This window comes from Ooceraea biroi, chromosome 4 (genome assembly GCF_003672135.1).
Source record: "Ooceraea biroi isolate clonal line C1 chromosome 4, Obir_v5.4, whole genome shotgun sequence".
Lineage (NCBI taxonomy): Eukaryota > Metazoa > Arthropoda > Insecta > Hymenoptera > Formicidae > Ooceraea > Ooceraea biroi.
The window spans coordinates 12076008-12096840 of NC_039509.1; the positions used below are offsets into that span (position 1 = coordinate 12076008).

Consider the following 20833-nt stretch of genomic DNA (forward strand, 5'->3'; position numbering starts at 1 on the left):
AAAACGAAGCGACGAGCGGCCGCGAAATTCGTTTAAATAGTCCGTAAGCGTCGCTACCTGGTGGCGAGACGACGAAAGCCGAACTCTGGCCGGAAGCCAGGATGGTCCCGGCGACGGTCGTGGATGTCGTGGTTTTTTTGCGTTTAACCTTCGGATTCGAGGAGCCCGGAGAGAATGAGGGACAGCGAGAAAGAGGGACACCGTTGCTTCCTAAGCCTTGCTGAAGACTCCACATCTCATATAGAGAAATGATTTTTATTCACCAGGAGGAGGACATCCTAGGAGCAGGAAGTCGTAATCATGAAACAGCTTCTTTTAATCATTTATATCAAGTAATCATATAGTGTAATACTTGGAAGATGAAGCCAAGTCTTTGTTGCGGAGAGAATGGATTGCGGGTAGAATTGATTGTAAAATTATTTTTTACAGAAGAGCAGGACATAGAAGTTATGATCCATAGACCTATATAGATCGGTGACTGGATGGGTAGATTATTTCCTAGCGAAGAGCAAATGAAGAGCAATTTCTTCAGGCAATCAACAATTCACAACCCACAATAATTCCTGCAAGTATGAAGAGATAAAAGTTGCCAAAACAATCTAGTATCTTTCGGGAATCTAGGCGCGATCGCGTTTAGATTCAGTTATAAATACTTTGGTTCGACCGCGCTCGCGGCATTATTCTTATTAGAATTATACAAGACATACATTTTCTTCGAGAACAAAAATAGTCGACTGGCGGATATCCAAATATGATATCAGGCATGATCTCGAGGACAATCCATTGCGAGCAATCTGCCGGGAATCTGTTCTTCGGTGTCATCTCGGTTTCACCCTTCATTAAGCGCGATTAATAAGCGCGAGCAATCCAAGTCTTTCCAAAGACTTCTCGATATTACTAATCCCTCATCTTTTATTAATGAAATTTCGTCACACGATGATGATATCTTCCTCCTAATTATCATTGCCACTGAAGTAATCAATTTTGGGAGGAACAATTGAAACTTGCCTCAAACTGCATATTAGAAAGTATGTTTTCATAATTGCTACCCTAATTGTTTATGATCATTGTTCCATAATGCCACATTTGTGAGAAAAGTAAAAAAAGCCGGGCTTTTGTAATGTAAATTTCACGCAAATTTACTGCGTATTCACTGCCACCACGTGCACGCATAATACAGAATCCAAGCGAGGGGTTATCGTTGCCGGGACATCGATGGCGCGATCACGTTCCAAGTGTAAGCGTACCTTGAGAGTTGCGAAAGAGAATGCGCGAGAAAGAGTCGGGTCAACGATCAGTTTCTCGAATTCGAAATACATTTAATGTACATGCACGGGGTGTCCCGGCTGCGGCACGTCGTGCGCTTCGTGAGATATCACTCGCGCGCGTACGCCTCGGCGAATCTGCCAAATGCTCCTCCGGTTATCTCGTGTGCACCACGTCAGGACAGCTTTGCAGGCTCGCTGCTCGCTGGATGTAACATAATGTGACGAGTCAAAGTGCAAGGTACACATTGTCCCAGTTTTGCGAATGTCCTTCAGTGCTGCTGTCAGGATCAGCCGTGACTTATCATGCGAGGTCGCTTGGCTTGACCCTGTTTGAACGTCATTGAAAAAGATGAAAACATGAATATTGAAACAAGTGTCCTTGTATAATTAATAAATACATATTGTGCTTCGCTGCAAGAGACTCTAATTTAATTTCACAATTGTGATCACAATTTTGTAAAATTTTGCGAGATTTAACGATGGGAAGCGACAGAGCAGTGTACGCGACGACTGATATTAAAGATGCATGTTTTATTGTATGTTCAGTGATAAATGGATTATTTATAATTTATTCAAGATTATCAATAATGGACTACGCAAAATATATCAGCTGCTGCATGTATACTGGCATTTATACTCCCTGCTGATGAAAGGCGTTCGTGATCAATAACGGATTGACGCGCGTGGACTTTTTAAAATTCTCGTTGCGAAAGAAGAGGATGAGAATAGATTGCCCAGGACATCGGAGAGATAAGTGCGAAAAAGTGTGTCATAAAGGCGGGTGCTTTCCAAGAAGAACTCTTCGTCGCAATATACTTCAAAGATGAAGCAACGAGAGCAGTCTGGACGCTGGATAAACATGTCGGTGCCATATACGTTTTATCGCGAAAGTTAGTGCCTTGAATACGTTTGTTTTAAATACATCAATGAACGTGCGGTGTTGGCGATTACGTTTCGGTAACAGTGTTCTAGAAATACTTGCACAGACATGTCTGTTTTCTCAATATTAAAAGCTATAACCAGTAATATATTAGCATCAAGTCACGCGATATGAACCGTATTACTTTTTCCAGATCGCCTTTTAATTATAAAGTACAACGTTAAACATTCATAACACTGGCTCTTCGTCATCAACCACATCCACAACTTTTTCGTTAAATCTTTTAGAGTAACCATCACCGTTTATCCAATTAACATTCGCAAATGTTGATATCTTATAATCTATTTATTATTTAAGAATATTAATAATCGAGACAGTCTTAATTATAAGATGATTATAAGGATATTGATAATCCAGACAGTCTTAATTACAAGATGATTTTATAATTAAGACTGTCTGGATTATCAATATTCTTAAATAATAAATTTTATATTTTATCAGAGATACAAAGTAGTAAGATAAGAAAATTTACTACGATTTATTTTGGACAAAAGATATATTCATACTAGAGCAATAGCTACAGGTCTGAGAGCAAGTATCTATCGAGATTAAACAAATATACAGCCATCGCGAGTCGAATAACGGAAACAGGCGTGTGCACGGTGAACTGACAAGACGGCGGCCCTTGAATTTGCAACACAACCACCGCCTCGGCGTTCGGTTGGGAGACCAAACTGTCGGAACCAGTTGGACAGTCGTCTGCCATGAAACATTCGCGCTATCAGCATTCTCTCATTATAGCAAACGAAAATAGACGTTGTTACTTCGTCGCTTACGCTGACCGGCGGTTCAAAGCGCGCGGTGTTATTCTTAGCCGAAATTCAAAGTCTTACGTAAAACCGGCCCGCGATGTAGGTATGTATAACGATGTGCTTCGCAGCGTCATTAGGCCAACGATGTTTCTTCATGCTCGATGTCTCGGGTCCATTCGCTCATCCGGGTAGATTCATCAACCCGGAAGAAGCTGTACCGTCTTACAAGCAGTCCGAATAGCTATTCTGGGCAGGTTGCTATCTCGGCGAAGGTACATGTGGCATAAGTCAAAAGAGAGGGAAAGCTTATGACTCTCTCCCGCGCAATAATTTAATTAATCGATAACTTAATCGAATATCGATTACTTTTATTCGGCAATATTTTTCGGTGGATAACTGCCGTAGAAAAAAAGATTTATGTTAGATATAAATTTAGGAAGAATGATGGGACGTCGCTCTTTGTTCCGAGTTTTGACACGAATATGGCTAACTGCGGTACTTTTGATGACCCAGGAAATGGTGTGTACTGCTTTTACGACGACAGTATAGTCAAAAAGGCCATTTAATAATAGTTTATCAGACCGAACACGTGTTTCGATGTACTTTATTCGCCGCTAACGCGAATTTTAGAGAAGTCGTTCTAATTATAGAACCGGGGAACATTACGGGCACGCGCGCCGTCGGTGCTGTAAAAAGAGAGAGAGGGAGAGGGAGTCATATTTATTTATAACGATTTTTATAAATGACGTGCTAAACAGTTAGAATGAAACCACCTGCCAGACGAACGATCGATCATAACGTATCTTGAAGTGAGTACAAACACTGACAGACCAATGAAATGCCGTCCGCGGCTCGGTACGTTCCTCTCGATTGAAGATACACGTGTATGAATAATTGCCACTTGATTGCTTCGTTCACGAATCTCTCCCGATAGTCGACGTTCCACGCTACATTAAATTCTTTGATCCAGGTAAAGTGAATAAAAATGAAAGTAAAAGAAATTGAATAAAAATAAAAATGGAAAGCATTGTGCAAGAAGATTTCGGAAAAATAATTTTGATGAATGTATAATAATTGAACAATATCTTTCAGCGTTGATTGTCAATTACGAGCCTCGATGCAACGGCGACCCGAGATTCAATCACGTCGAGCACCACGCGTGATCCATCGCAATGATCTTCATCGAAGCGATAAACACATGACGCTAAATCATCAGCATACGTACTCCCGCACTTCGCTAGAGGTATGTATTCCGAAGAGCGATCGTCCGGGTAATTTTGGATCATCGTCAGCAGGATCGCGTTCGGCAAGATTTATAGGATATTATCAAAGAGCGGTTCACAGATCTCTCTATCGAACAGAAAAGCTCTGTTGTTGCTGAAGGTGCCTTCAGCGTCTGACGACGCCATCAACGTGGGCGAATTACCGCCAACTCGCGGAAGGAGCCAACTTGGGGACTCGGCGAGATTTCTCCTGGAAATTCCTCGGAAAGTACGCGCGCGAATTTGCGAATTAACTTGATATCAGAATCGTTTCGTTCGTTCGGACTCGAGAGTGCGAGTCAAAAGGCGTTGTACTTCGTGGTGCTAGCTTATTTATATATGATTCATCACGGGTCTTTGCCTCTCGACGTACGTGACATTCCTTCCGGTAGGAAGCCTCCAACACGGCCAGGCGCGTCTGTCGAGCTTGCATGGCCTATACTAAGCCACCTCGGAGACTTGAATCGAATGAATGCCTGCCCGGCGCAGTGTGGACGCCGATCGTGATGCGATCCGTCATCGTATACATGACGTCTCATGATCCCTCGCGCGCGCGGAATGAATGAACACGACGGCAGCAGCGAACGCGCGTCTCGCAAACTGTCACCGGAAGTAGCCCGATCCCGATGCAATATTATTAATAGATGCTATTAATAGACATTATTAATAGTGATATGAAGAAAATTGTTATTATCGAAATAATTAAGGGGTAATCATAATTCTTTACAAGTTTCACATGTTTTATCCAAAACAAATATTATATTTAGACTGTCCATTCCTCTCTGCAGCTCTCATTGTTAGCCGCATCTTAGCATATTCTATGGTTCACCGCATCGGATAATGATATAAGAGATGCTTCGAGCGATCGATTGAAGGGGAGATCGCCGGACGCGGCCGGATGTCGCCGCTTTCAGGGTTAACTCGACGATCGGTCCTACTTATGTAAAATCTTGAACGAGTAACATTGAGCTAATTATAAACACGGCCGGTTAGCTACGTCCGCGTACCGCCGTCCTGCCCCCGTCCTCCCCCCGTGCACCTGCCATCGCGTGCAATTTGTGATGCAGTCGATCTCAGACGGGCCGAACGCACGGCTAGCGACCTAACTAAAAATAAGCGGGTTCCGTCAGGGGATGACCGGTGGGAGGGAGGGAGGAAGAGTGTCCGGGGGTCCGATCAACTGGCCAACTGGGCCAGCTCAACGTCCCAAATATAGTTCGACATCTACATAGCCGATCTGTCCTGCCCGACGTCGCGTCGTCATCGCAGCCTCCGGCGATTGCATCGGCGATGCCGCGCGTTGTGTGCACGGCCAGCGCAGCGTAGCACGTTCTGTCAACATGTGCCATCCCTTTGTCGGTATTAATTCTAAGAGAGTCACTTGAGGAAAAGCACGGGACAGAGAAACAGAGGAACAGAGAGAGAAAGGGAGAAAAAGCTGATCAATTCGCACATGCCTGCAGTGCGTTTCTCAACTTGCACGCGCGGTTAAGCGCAGTCACCGACTTTTATACCTCCATTAAAAAATATGAATAAAAGAATGAATGACCATGTCGCAGTTAACACGTTGATCGCCCACTGTAAATCGGGTCTTTCCCGCGGGGCAAGTTGGGATGCTGCGGCATTACTTTGATGCTCGTCGACAGTGATATTTGATCCGATTTGTCGAATGTCACTGATAGATAAATAATTATCTGGAATGCCATTATTTTCGCTCTGCTCTGCAGTTTCATTCTGAGTTTCAAAGCGTCACCCAATTGTGGGTGACGGGGCCTCTGAGGAAACATCGCTGTCACTCAGATTTGGACGTGTTAAATATAAATGATTTTGTTGAATACAAAATACTACGTTAAATATTTTGGAAATCAATGGTTTGGACTCAATAATAAGAAAAGCTGGATTACCGAATTTGTATGCTGTTAACAGTAAAAAGATTGATGATTCCGATCGATTTACACATCGGGATCATTTCGAATTATGATATATTCGATGATACCACCAATGGCAAAGGCATGTCGCGCGCAAATAGGATCATACTTGCCGTCAGATCTAGTCAAGTAACGTCTATTTGTTCTTTACTGTCCTTGTGATGACGGCGCGATGCAGTTCCAGGATGCGATACACGCGATGTAATCGTTATTCAAAGTGGATCGTGGCACGATTCTGAATCGGCGGCATTTCCATAGCAATCCCACGTCACCGGCACTTAATCGGTTCACGCGGCTCATGGTTGTTGTCTTCTAAAACACGTCACGGCTCTCAAAGGAGAACGCGCTGCAGGAGGAACGGGGTCCTGGCCAGGAACGCGCGTTACTTGGGTTGTTTTAATTTCATCTCTGTAGACGGTGAAGTTAAAAATATAAGAGACGCGTACGTTTGTTCATGTCGCTGCGTTTTCGCACCCTGTCTGAATCGCCGAAATGCAGATCCCGCGTCTGCCATCCGACAAAATATTTCCAAAATATTTTCCGATTGAGCTGTGTGAGATTGAAGTTTCATAGAGATCTCTATACGTGTATGTATCAATAAAGCACATTATTGCAAATCACTTTGTTTATGTCTAAGAAAAGAGTGAGTAACTTCGTTATGTTTGAAGAGAACTTTACATGTTTCAATGCGCATTTGATGGAAAAGAAAGTAAAATTAAAAAGAGTAAGATTTCTTAAAGTATAGTTGATATATGCTGGGTAATTGAATCAAATGCGAATTTTTATACTGATGTTTAATCGGCATCTCTGATCTTTGTTTTGCAATACATACGAAATCGTGCTAGCAACTCGTTTAATGATCGCTCTAATAATGTATAGGTAACAGGATCGCGCCCCTCAGAAAAAAGCCGCATCAATATAAATAACAGCCGCAACATATATGTATATATTTATCTTGTCTATGTGTCTGCAAAATATGCAAACCGTTATAACAACCTTGTCCTGGTAAGTGGCGATTCAACAAAATAAGTGGTTTTTAGCGTCGTTGTTTACCAACGTTATATCTATGAAATATGCATATGAAGAAGTGCCAAATATGTGTGTGTGCATAAAAAATTTTATGTGTAATAAGAACTAGCGAAACAGTCTTTTCAGATTATTCAATCAAAATAAAATATGTATCATGGATCTATCAAGAGAAAATTTACCGAAAGAAAGTTTTACAAGCACACTAAACTTATTATTAAAATTAAGATAAATGATACAGACAATTTAAATTTATATCGATTTTAAATTGATGAATAACTATACAAATGTTATTCCCAAATATTCGAGTTTTTGAGCGCATCTGATGCCTAAACACGCCACTAATAACTGCTTAGGGAGAACAAAAATAGCAGAAGAACGAAGGCTGTGCTAAGATGTGTGTGCTGACATCCCCAGGAACTCCTCAGTACTCTGATATTGGTCTCTATCTGTCTTGATGAAGGCGACGTCACGCCTCGATGAACGTCGCGGCTATTGCGTGATGCATGACGTCGTCGTGCACAAGTGCACTTACACTTATTCTAATTTTCAACGAAACGAAAAATTGTTGCGACGGTCTATTATTAATAATGAGTACATAATTTATTTATTCCCGTTGAGAAAAATGAAATAATAAAGATAGCACACGAACTTTAATGGTTGGCGAATAATTTTTCACTAATATATCTCGAAAGACACGCTCTGTAAAATCTTCAAAGAAAATTCTAAGAACGTTCTAAAAAAAGTAACATTTTTTAAAGCTTACGAAATTGTTTAAATGCAAGATATTATATATAACTACATCCTAGAAATATTCTAGGATCAAGAAATATTCTAAGAAATATAAAGTAATGCATAACTCGCTATTTAATAAGAAAAAAAGTGAAGAAGCTAGATGTTACAGATTGTTTCTTTAAAAAAATAAAAATCATTTCTTCATGCATTGCAATTTTCCCGAGGAAAAATTCTCTCGGCGCCGTTCTGTGCGGATGATCAGAGACTCCACGGCGAGTTCGCGGGACCAGCACGCGCGTGCGACAGATATCGCCCGTGATCCTAAATTATTCGCCGTTCTCTCCACCGTCGAGTCGAGTCGAGCCGGGAATCTTTGGCAGGTCCCGCGCGACTCGACGCGACGTCGATGAAACGCAGAAAAGTCTCATCTATCATGTCGAAACGCGTAACGCGAAAATAGTCGCAAGGATACGTTCGGGGCCGGACTTGGCGCTGGGGCTCACGCGAGCGTGCGCGCGGCATGCCGGCGCGAGTTATCGGTCCGCCGATCCCGATAACGAGCAATGTGAGATCACGTCATCGTTGCGACGCGACGTTATCGTGGATCTCCCTGTTGCTAAATATGGATTGCCGAATAAAAGCGACGCCCGAGAAGCGCATGAGACGGATGTGACGTTCGTGCTCGCGGAGGAAACGCAAGAGCTGTGTGTGTCTTCGATTTTTCCAGTTTCACAATTTTTTCCGATTTTACTCTCGAGTGATATTCGTAATTGCACCTGTTCGCACTCGTTTTAACTTACGTTTTCGTGGATGATAAAAATTGTTAACGAGTAATTGGTCATAAATTCCCAGAAAGATTACAAGGCTGCACTTCTCGATACGCCAATCATCCATGTAGTAATAAATATAGTACCTATGTGAAGGGTCTATGTGAAGTCAGAACACGCTGTCGTGCTTCATTGGCTTGGCGAAGGTCCGTCTTCGCTATGGTATATCTTAAGACTGGGAAAAGGGCAAAGTGGGCTCATTAAGGGCATGAAAAAGATGCACCGTTACGCAATGACAGGAAGAGAATTTCGAGATCCAGCGTGATGGTAAGAGCTACTTGTCTACTACGTACAGTACAGGATTGATAAAAATATTCACTGAGGGAGTCAACTTCAACTTCTTCGTATTACGTTAGCGCGTGTGCCGTCTTGCCTTTCAATTATGTATTTCTTGATAAATACAGAGCCGGTTTTCCCTCAAAGAAAATTTCACACTTCACTTGAGTTTGTCAATTTTTAAATCGCTAAATATGTTCAGAAATATCAAACTGCGATAAATATGTATATATAATATAATGTGATATAAATAGTGTCGCATTATTAATGTTTTTGGTGAAGTACATTTCCTCTAAGTAATAAATAAATTTATTTGGCTCTAATAAAATAGATACTGAAGCAACATTAGCGAAACGATGTTCAAGTTGCCAATATTGCACACTGTTTGCGCTGTTTGTTATAGCTTCACTTTTATTTTGTTACGGTTAAACATTAAGTTGCACATTATGGCTGCACGTTATGGCTGCACATGTGCGAAATATTTCATTATGACATCTCCGAAAACGCGAACGGGAAGAATGCTTTCTATCCGACATCGAACGGAAGGTGCCCGAACAAGATAAATACGCAAAGTATTTATAATTTTATGAACTCATGGCAGACGTGAGATAATTTTGTCAGTCGACAGTGTAATAAAGGTGTTGCGATTATAACACCATAACGTCATTGCTAGCAAAAGCACATGTTACACATATATTACATCATTTATAACATTATTTATAAATTCACATTTAAATTAATTATTGCCATTTTCGAAACAAACTATTTGGTATTTAATTATATTTAACTATGCAATATTTAACTATTAAAAGATTAACTATTAAAGATTATCTAATTATCAATATATTTATTTATTTAATATTTAATTACTTATCGATTTAATATTTCCTATTTTTAGAATGAATATTTTTCTGACCATTTTGGAATCGATTTTTCTTAAAAATCCGTTCATGAGAATTTTGATTTCTTGTTGTTTGGGCACGAGTGGAATTATCAACCCCCGCTACGTTCCCCAATTTACGTGAAAAGAACGTGACATCCCGAAGGATCCTTGAGAAAGCCGCTATTACGGCCGGTCAAGCCTACGCTCTAGGCCAGGGGCTAGGCTAGGCTATTTCCGCGATTCAGCTTATAGACCGAAATAGTCGTAGAGAATTTCGGAGACAAGAGAGACCGTTGAAACTGTCCACACGAGATCCCAGTTCGTCTGGCCAGCGCGGAATCAATCTTACTTCTTTTCCCCGGATTCTCATCGTCAACCTCCGTCAACTCCGTCTGACAGTGTGATCGCTGCGAATTCAAGTTCTCTCTCAAGTCGCGAGAAAAATTCGGTTTTCTAAACACATCTCAGGAGAGACTAATAATTTAGTGGACGTCACCAAATCCCGCGAATTACATAATGTCCCCCTCGAATATAAGCGGACTCTGCGCCGAATATAAATGGACGGGTTTTATATGAAGAGGACCAAAACGCCAATTGCGACTGCTTGGAAGAACCTTTTCGGGAACTCTTTTATATTTTGGATAATATCAATTTAACTAACAATGTAGGAGCACCATAAATGGTCAATCAATATCGCTCATTTTCGTTAGGGCAATATCTGAACCGTTCATTAAATATTCACGTTAATCCATTCACTACGGCAATCATCATCTGATAGCGGCAAAATACTATTAATTAAAATACTATTAATATATTAAAATAATTAAAATACTATTAAGTAATTATAAGAAATAAGGCAAATAAGCGATGCCATAAGCCTCAACGCAGGAGAAAATCTGAACACCTGAAGTGTCATAATTATAATGCATCCGATAGATGCTTTTCTTTTATCTTCCACGTGGAAAACGCGCAGGAAAACATAAAAGTCTAAAAAGCATGAACCCAAATCGTTATTTTTTTTTAATTGTACGGTAATCACGAGCGAGTGTGCGCCCACACGTTGATTCGCGCTTGCCGATCTGTGCAGGATGGCTATTTCCACTGTCGTCGGCGACGGTGCGACAGGTGCTAAGCCATGCCAGGCGGCGCGATACCGCGATGCTGCGACGAGGTGAGGATTTCGAAATCCGACGACGACGAGGGAGAGAAGCCCGTGACGGTGTATTTTCAATCGTCTCTACGGCTGCCGGGCGATTCCTCGTTGTCGTGTCCTGGGAAACGGCCACCGGACCGATAGGTGAAGGCGAATGGATAGGTGGGCTTCGCCGAGCATATTTCTGGCAGTCACGAGATACGATTTTACGGGCGACGAGCGAGCAGTAACGAACTCGTCGCGAGGAAGAGGAAGAGAAAAAGAGAGAGAAGGAGGAAGATGCGAGAGAGGAGCAAAACGAGCGAGCAACGGAGATAAAGGATACGTGTATGCATGAGAGCGAGCGGACACGAGCGAGTTGGTACTTGAACAGGCCCGCGGTTGATCTCGCGGTGGAGTCGACATTGTCGGGCGACAGCCAATTTTCAGGGAAATTCCATTAATACTCGTGGCTTTGTCCCACTTCGAATTGACGACGTTGTCAGTGTCGTTGTTGTGCACGTTACATATGATGGATTATTTTGTGATTTGGTTATATTACTGATTCATTCTCTCTCATCATGCTGCTCTTTGATGAATTTGTAGGAGATCCTTCTTAGCGATTTCTGCAATTGTTCTTCGATCTTTTTATTTTTACTTTTTTTATTTTTCGTGGAAATCTCAACATTTGATTAAGGAGTAACGTGTGTACAAAGATATTTCAGGTCAAAGTTCGCTCATTTTAATTTTACAACAGCTTTTGCACTTCGCTGTGACATGCAAATTGTATAATGAGAAATGATAGTCTGTCATAATGAAATAATCCTCATCCAAGATATATTTAAACAACCCAATTTAATTGATGATCGTATGACGACTGAAATTGTCACTCTCTTCTTCTTGTAATCTTATCAAAAAGAGGAAACGAGACACAGGCCATTGAAGGCGCGGTATCTAAATCGCAAATTGATTGATGCATAAAAGCATGTTGAAAAATTGTAATAATGACAAAATAAATATCATGAAACGCGCGCGATATATTTCGCAGCGTATTGTGATCTTATGTTTGCATGATGGATTTCGGCATGCTGAGAATTATGAACGCCTCTTTTAGAAGGATTTCGTCGATGGATTTCAACTTCGCGATAGATATATGTACTCGCGTAACACACAACTGTCAGACAAGCGTATGTGTGTCGTGAGATCTAACGTTTTATAATTTAAAAAAATGTCCATCCACACCGACGTCATATTTCCTGTATTCGTACACATTAATCGCTCGCCAGGATTGCACTTGCATTTGATTAGCATCTCATTGCGGTCTCCTCGATACGATACGTTGTTAAATTACAATAATGCTATATTAAACGATATTAATATCAATAAACAGTGATATAAAATTGTCCCGTTAATTTTTTTCACACTGACGATTCTGTTACAAGATATTCGTATTTTTATATTAAATGTTTGAAAAAACACGAAAGAGAAGGATCCATTAAATTTCACTCAAAACAACTCGATTGCAAATCAGTAGAAAAACATATCTTTCAAGTGGTGGATCTCGCCCCGTACAATGTCAAATATAAAAAGAAGATGTTCTGACAAAAAATTCCTCCTGCAGAGATATCAAATTCCCAATTTTTCAAGTGGGCAAAAAAACAAACCGTGTAAACAGCTTTACTGCACATCCTCCAGAGTTCTTCGTTTTCTTCTCGCGAGACTTTCATACCAATTGCATCGCGAGCGCGACGCAATCGGCGCGAGGAACGGAAACTCCGGCAAAGTAAACGGATTACCGGAGGGGAAACTTCGCAGCTTGATTAACCCAATTCCGCAGCCCTGGCAGGCGGGTGACCTTTACCTCGTCTATGCGCGCAGAGAGAGAGAGAGAGAGAGAGAGAGAGAGAGAGAGAGAGAGAGAGGGCGACGGCGCGACAGGGATGCTGGGTCTCTTCATCACGATGAAGAGTCCACCTGCCATCAAACGCCAACGTGACCAAGCTGACTGTCCGGCCGGCCGCACGCCTACACGAATTGCTACCGCATTATTTCGAGTGCTTTGGCCTTGGGTAGTGGCCAGAGAAAACTTTTGCGGAGATATCGGTGGGGCACGCGCGGAATCGGGGGCTTCTTCCTCGGCACCGGCGAGATAAAGTAATGAAAAATGCATCGCTCGAAGTGCTCCGGCATAATGGACGGCTCTCAAACTTGATAATGTGGGGTCCTGCGATCTCTCGATACCTGAATATACGTATAAGCAGCTGAGAGAACTGTCGAGATATGCAGATGTAAGAATTCGCTCCCCGAAAAGAGTAGATATGCGTGAAACAGTGCTTAAAGAAAGATATTCACTTGGATACTCTATACTGTTTTTATGGATGAATTCGACGTTGCTCAGCTTTAATTGATTTTGTCCACTTCTGGATTTTGATCCTTGAAAAAATGGAGGATAGATTAGAATAGATTTTGCTGCGATTCTATATGCACTTGAAATACCTTTGATGTCTGGTTGCAAAGGAACAACCGAACATTTATTTCAGAAGAGAACTTCGCAGTTTTTTATCTATAAACTAACGACTGTTCAGGGAACACGTTATTTCGGAGTGGCCTCGAAATATCCGTAGGCGACAGGAGATATAATGAAATTTACTAGAGAAAAAATTTACTACCAGTCTCTCTTTTTCTCTTCTGAAAAGCTTTATACATCATTCTGTAGAAATATACGAGTAAAGGCACAACAATCAACGTGAGACACTACGTACTACTTACCATTTATTTTCTCTCTCAAATGCAGCGAACAACGGAGCAAAAGAAATATCTTAGCTTTAAGAGTAAGTGCAGTCCGCAATACTGCAGCGTAAAAAAGAGCGCGGGATTTTACCTCCTACGGTTTTACAATTGGACTTGAAGAATGCAGCTTCGCGAGGAATTTGCTTTCTTTCCTCTCGCGTATAAATCTCTTCGCGCCTCGCTGAGAGAAGCTGAATATCGCTTTTGTCGAATGGACAGATAGGATCATGCGTACGGAATTTTAGCGTGACGCCACGCGTCACGAGCGTACGATTTCGGGGGTGGACGGGCCGTGACGAAAGAACCGACGAACAGATGGAAGGAAGGAAAAGAGGGATCACTGACGGGCAAAAGGAATATGACGGATGGACGTGCGTGGCGATCGACGGCTCGCAATTGCACGGCGGGGATAATTGGATTTTTCCAGAGAGGAAAACCGTCTCTTTGGCAAGCGAGCGCGGACAGCACTTCCTGCTCGGCTCGAAAATCAGCTTCAAGCTCAAGCTGACTTAGGAGCTCTCGCACGAGTCATAATAATAACAACTCCCGCGAAGATTCCGTTGCAGAGCTGAATCTTAAATTTAAACAGAATGGCGGCACAGCGAGGGGGAGAGGAAGAGAGAGAAGTATCGCGACGAAGCGTGAAATGCCTGTCGCTTCTGCTCGGTCTGATGCTCCACGTGCTCTTTGCCTAAATTTGCAAGATTCGGATACGTTAATCGAGAGTGGCACTCTACGTGCAGACCGTCGATCTTTTAATTTTAATGATAAATCTGTTTGTCAATCTGAAGCCAATTTCTTCACGGGCCTTGCCGTAATTTAAAGATACAAGAAATAACGCATTACAGGATGTCGTACAGAACATATTTTGTACATATGTTCCTCATTGGAGGTTTTGGAACTTATATATTTTCATAAAATATTATTGTCAATTAAAGTACTCACAGTCAATCATAAAAATATGTAAATTAATACAAATCTGTATTCCATACATGTTTTCCTAACGTATTTACAGTCTACCTAAGAACTCCTCTGTAGTTTTCCGTGCAGCATCCATGCAAAGATTCCACTAGAGATGACTAAGCTGCTCCTATATAATTAAAAATATTAATCGATAATGTATATACAAACGTGTACATACTAGAGACAAAGATTGCATGCAAATAACGGTGACTTCTCTCGTTGAAAGCGAAAGCGTTAACAAATATCACGAGAGTGTTGGACGACAACGCGTTTCGTTCAAGAAAATCTTCGCGATCTCTAAGTCTAAAATTTTTCTTGAAATTGGGCGTTCTTAAAGCGGAAAAAACCGCGAATTGATATATCGATTGATATGTTGCGCAGATACCCGGAAGAGAAGTGAAGAAAATGCGCGGCAACGCACAGCATCTCGGACTCTCTCGCGCCAGCTTCGAGTCGTCACAATGCCTTCGCAACAATTGGCAAGGCAAGTTGAATCACGGCTTCTGCATCTACGGCAATGTCGACGTTAATTGGACCTCGCGGACACGAACAACGTCCTCGAAGCCCGTCGAGAACCATTAATTTGCCTGACGTAACAAGTTCGACCGATGGCGTTCCGCCATCAATACGGAACGCCTCACGCCGCAACGCAGCGTCCATCGCTGATTAAAAAGCATCCCGCTTGCGACACCGCGAGGTGCCATGAAATTGGTAGTGTACGCAAAACATGTCCTAGAACCGTCGCGCTTGTATTGCAGTTGCAGCTGCGGATCCTTCGATCGATCCGCTTGATCTCGACCGATATTTGAGCGCGCGCTAGCTTCGGATTCCCGACGCTGAGCATCTTCCTGCTCAAACGTGCGGTCAAGTTATTAAAAATCTTGTCAGAAAAAAGGTTGTTCGAACAATGCAATAGCGCGATGTTGGTCTCCAAATTATCAAATTGGAAAACTTATATCCGGTCGCGACTCGCGACAATCTTCTTTCGTCTCTGAACGCTTTGATTCCGGAGTAATAAATCCGCGCAAGTTATTTCGAGTAGATTAAGCAATTACGCGCGATCGTTTCGCGCGTTTCGTCTCGAAAAACCGCCCGTTGCGGGAGCACGTGCCAAGCTGTCCTGCGGTTCTGCAACGAGCGGACTCTTCGATTAAATAATTAACGATATTATTTATACGTACAAGAAGGCAAACTGCACCGAGCGTGAATGCCGTAGTGGACTGTAAGGCGCTACGTATATCTCCTTATTTTGTTGGAAGTGTTGCAGTATCTCCTTCGCACTGTAACACGATCAAGGAAAATTGCTTTTGATTATTGCGTCGCCAACGAAGACACATCCGGCAGTTTCGATCATCCGGCTCGATGAGGTGAACGTAATAACGCGTTAAGCCAATTTCACGTGACAAAAGTTACACACATGTGTGGCAAAGCAGGAGTAATAATAGATCGTTAATAATAATGTACACGGTGGTGTAGACAGTGGCGATCTTTTAATATGCGCTGTAAATATATCCACAAAAGTTCGTTGGTAAAAGCGACATGAAGATGGGAATGATGCCAATGACAGAAAATATCTTACGCGTATGGCGTGACTGCGTCGAGTCAATTACATGATTACGCTAATATTTAGGAAATTCTCCACTGCGAGAACACATGTTCATCAACATATCACAAGATATAATTTCTTATTCTAACTTGTTCTTTGGATATATTATAGAAGAGAGTTTTGAACGATCGCGCGAAGCACACGTTTTCTCATCAAATTACTTCGAAAATAAAACAAGAAAAAATTTTTAGTAATTTAAAAACGATGATAGCAAAGTACGATAAATTATCAATTTTTTATACTCAACAGAATTAATAGATCAAAGTGCACGATCGAAAACGTTATTCAATTTTATTTATGAAAAAAAGGAAATGATAAAGATGCGTTACACGGAACACCTGTAGTGCTTAAACGTTTGCAGGGCACTTAACATGTTCGTGGTTTCAACACGGCGCACTCTGAAAAACAAGCGATTGTAATGGATTCAGTGAATTAGCGATATTCGAAACGGTTTATGTTTTCAGGCTATACGAATTAGACAAACGCATCCGAGCGAGATCGATCGTAGCCAAACCGCGGAAATAAACTTTGATCGAACGTTCATACCCACGTGAGTGCGCGCAAAGTAATAATTCGATATAATACCGCAACTAATGAAATTAATGGACCAATGGACTAAAATGCAAAATTAATTTCTGACCGTATTAGATGAGATAACGTAGTTAAGAATATACTTCAAGAATACTAGATTTTTGCGGTAATCCTCAAGTCTGTATTACATCGGATTCAATATAATGTCAAATTCAATATAAATTCGACATAATTAAATAATCCTATAAAAATTTTTCAAACTAAAACTAATTGTCATAATTAATGATTTCCAAACAATTAAAACTCGAATTATGCTAAAAGTTTATTTTCTGATTTGTGTTGTAAAAAAAACAGGAGATTTGAGCAGAATGATATAATTGTCCTACGTGAAAATCGGTGCACTAATATCGCAATTTGTGCGGTGAATACATGTGGTTGCCCTTGGAGAGCATCCAAAATAGTTCCGCCACCTTGCACCGAAGTAGCTTCATACTATTATAAATTACTAGTTCTTCTCTCTGATTGTGTATTTAATATCAAATTATATTTGAAATGGAGACATGATACCAAAGGGACGATAAAGTATTTCTGATTTACCGTAAAATTTATTTCTACATGTTTTCTTGCACTTTCTGCATTTGTGCACGGAATATTATGGCATTTCGTAGTTATCTCTCAAAATCGGACGCAGTTGGCAGCAATCGCTTTCTCAATATATAAAGCCGCGTCCTATTCCTCGTACACATGCAAGATTTGTGTAATCGTTAACAGTTTCTCGTCATTTCATAACGTAATGATGTGAGAAAAATTTTGCATTGTAATGTTCCGACGTAAGCAGAAATGTTTCTCTCTCACGCATCATGTTAGACGTTTTATCTCATTACTTTTTACCAAAAGATTATCATAGTAAATTTTCTTAAAGTGATTTACGTATAGAAAAAATATATAATGCGTTATATGTATGAGCTTGAAATATGAAAATCAAATATATCTGTTTAAAAATTTTTTTATCGATTGTATTTTTATCGACACATGCAATGAAGTATGCTAATGTTTGTCCAAGTGTTTAAATCACGTTATATGTGACTTATATAATAAAAGTATAGGAGAAAATAAATAGGAAACCTATTTAGAAATAAATAAGGATAAATAGCATATATTAAATTCATAAATTTTAACATAAAATTGTACGAATAAAATGACGACAACACCAAACCATAGAGAATATTAATTAAAAAAAAAAATTACTGACCTTCGATGATTCGTTACTGCAACCAACATGCGGTTCGATGTGTACTGCTTCACGTCAACGGTGCCAAAAGTCGACATTTTTTCGGCTACCTGCACCAATATTTCGCAAAAATACAAACTGGTTACAAGTCGCTCAGCTTATATACGCATACTATATAAATACACATAATTATAAAAATGCTTGAAAGTTCAATAACGTCGCACAGAAATATCATTTGCAATTTTCTGCAACAATTACACGTAATACCTGCAATGAGGTTATCGGTTGCGGTACCAACGTCTTCACGTAAAGCCATTTCGGTCGAGTGGTTTCAGGATCCGGCCCGTCAAGTTTCTGAGAAAAAATTATAATGCTGGTTTTTTTACGCAAATATTTGCCTGCCCTTTCGGCTATTCCTCTCGCAGGCATTGCGACGTGTCGCACTTGTTATTAAAGTGTTTCACATTCTTACCATGTACGATATATTACAACGGATGATGTTTATGCAGTTTGCATAATGTTTTACGCTGTTCATTAGTTCCGTGTGCGTAAAGTACTTCACCGTTAAACTCCTGGAATCAGAATCAAGGTGCAGTTCTCTCTCTCTTCGTGCATCGCATCGATTATAATTAAGTTGTTATTACTGGATTTTCGATTTTGCAAACAAGACATGTAACTTACTTTTGCTCCCCATTTCGCTTGCCGGCAAAAACATGAGCAATTTTGAGAAACACGCAACCGGCAGTGTAAGCGTCCCATCCCGCGGTGTGATACTTTGGAGAGGTTGCAGCTGAAAGCACAAATGCTATAACGCACGAACCAACAATAACGTTATAGAAAATTAATACAAAAATTTAATTTGTATTATTAATATAAAAATTATTAGAAAAAAAGAGAGATATTTACCGTCCGAGTTTTTTGAATCCGATTGAGTAGCAGATTTAATGAGAGGTGATCCGAGTATCACGTGCCTTCCTTTTTCACCCGTGAAATAATCGAACAAGCCACTTAGAGAATTGATTTTCCAGACTTCTGAGAAAAGAAGAGTGCGTTTAATTAACATGCATACTAACGGCGTTTCCAGTAACGCCTAGTGACTTACCATCCCCTTGGAGAATATCTCTCAGTCTGTAGCTTAAGAATTTCGTGTCGTAGATCGTGGGAAAGAGTTGATGCACATTATCTTTGAACTTGGAATATCTCGCTAAAACGCATTATTCCCGATTAACGATCAATAATGTTCTATACGATGCAGCATTCACCCAGTGGATGTATAAATCGTGAATGGGGAAGAGAAACCGAGTGTGAGTTATCTTCCCGCCGTTACGCAATCGTACATACATGGTAGGGGCTTATAAAACTGCTGATACATAAACATGAGGTCGAGGAAAGCATTGTGGGCTATTACTGGCTTCTTCAAAGTTACTAGAAGCTTGAACACTTTTGAGAAACCAATGTACGAGTCGAGCAATACGTTCTCCAGTACAGAACCTTCATCCCGTTCCAAGACCTTCCTCACATCCGGTTCCACCTTTATCACGGTTACCTGAAAAAAAGAGGCTGCAAATATTAAGGTAAAGGCTGAATCGCCGCTCCTCCCTGGAAGAGACAGTTAGTAATACCGAGTTGTCTCCCGACAGTGTCCACGTGTTCGGGAAACGACTCCTCAGCTCCCTGTGCATGAGGTACTGCAGAAAGGGAGTGCGAGTGTCAATTTTCAGCGAGTTCTCGTGGCAAGCAGTCTGCAGCCACTCCGTTACTCGGTTGACATTATCTTTGTGAATGTTATAATCTTCCATTATCAACATGTGGCGCTCAAGATTGCGGGACAACACATCGTTCCTCAACTGTTGCTCCAAGGTTGCTTCGCCGGCCTCATCGAGGTACGAGATGCCCTCGTAGGCGAGCTGCAATGTTTCTCGACTGTAAATTCGTGGTCTAAGTAACTAGCAGTGTGACAGAATCCGGTGAACGTATTCGAGTTTGAGAACTCGGTTTGTTTGCTTGCGCAAAACAGGTCTGGCAACTTTCTAGTTCTCAAAGCATGAATCCGATCCCCGCAGAGAGTGCGATATACTTTGTTAAAATCGAATTCGTATGTAGCCAGGAACTCCAACGCTGCAGTCTGCCAAATGAACTGTCGGCTCTTCAACGGGGTGGACTTGGGCAGCAGGAAGAAGTTGAACGCTTCCGTTGTGTACTCGTTCTTATCTGGGACACGTTGGAAAGCGGCAATGCCAAATTGAATGACTATGTACGGCTGAATAACACCCCTCTGCTTCTCGTAGCGCTCCTTCGTCGTGTCGAACAGGCTGCAAAAAATGACACATGATGATTAATGTTCATTCGGATACAAGTCACCTTGCATCCAGGAGCCCACGAACTAACCTATTTTTGACATCGTCGCCCGTTATGCCCGTGAATTCGCCGTCGATCGCAATAAAACTTGCATTTTTCAATGTAGCCTCCAAGTGTGGATACACCTTGCTAAAATTTTGATTCGTAACTTCATTCATAATTGAGCACTCACATGTGCATGTAGAACGATGTGGTATAACCTCAACCGCGACCATAAAACAGTACGCACCGCCAACGCTTGCAGCGATACTGCCGTCACTTTGGTGTGCCACCATTTTTCAAAGCATTCAGCAGTTCAGCAATGATGATACCTACATAAGTGCAA

The 20833-nt window shown here is 41.3% G+C and overlaps 1 protein-coding gene and 1 long non-coding RNA gene across 4 annotated transcripts; one reads left to right on the plus strand and one right to left on the minus strand.

Moving 5' to 3' along the window:
* The first annotated feature begins 70 nt into the window (after positions 1 to 70).
* Positions 71 to 15249, plus strand: LOC105278777. The gene is made up of 3 exons (XR_893824.3): positions 71 to 3930; positions 4053 to 4203; positions 15164 to 15249. It is a non-coding gene; the product is annotated as an uncharacterized LOC105278777 (long non-coding RNA).
* On the minus strand, positions 14686 to 20798 carry LOC105278782 (pre-piRNA 3'-exonuclease trimmer). Of its 3 annotated transcripts, none has more exons than XM_011338142.3 (12): positions 20539 to 20798; positions 20228 to 20462; positions 19773 to 20057; positions 19492 to 19696; positions 19253 to 19354; positions 19057 to 19182; positions 18832 to 18940; positions 18623 to 18722; positions 18418 to 18504; positions 18172 to 18260; positions 15964 to 16062; positions 14686 to 14909 (listed from the first exon to the last, which is right to left on the minus strand). In XM_011338142.3, exons 1-12 carry the CDS (start codon positions 20781 to 20783, stop codon positions 14840 to 14842), a joined length of 1752 nt encoding a protein of 583 aa, XP_011336444.1. In that variant the 5' UTR covers positions 20784 to 20798; the 3' UTR covers positions 14686 to 14839. The 3 variants fall into 3 exon arrangements, with proteins under 3 accessions (XP_011336444.1, XP_026824613.1, XP_026824612.1); XM_026968812.1 differs by lacking the exon at positions 14686 to 14909 and adding an exon at positions 14916 to 15291 and having other exon boundaries at positions 19057 to 19179; XM_026968811.1 differs by lacking the exon at positions 14686 to 14909 and adding an exon at positions 14916 to 15291.
* Between the last annotated feature and the right edge of the window lie 35 nt (positions 20799 to 20833).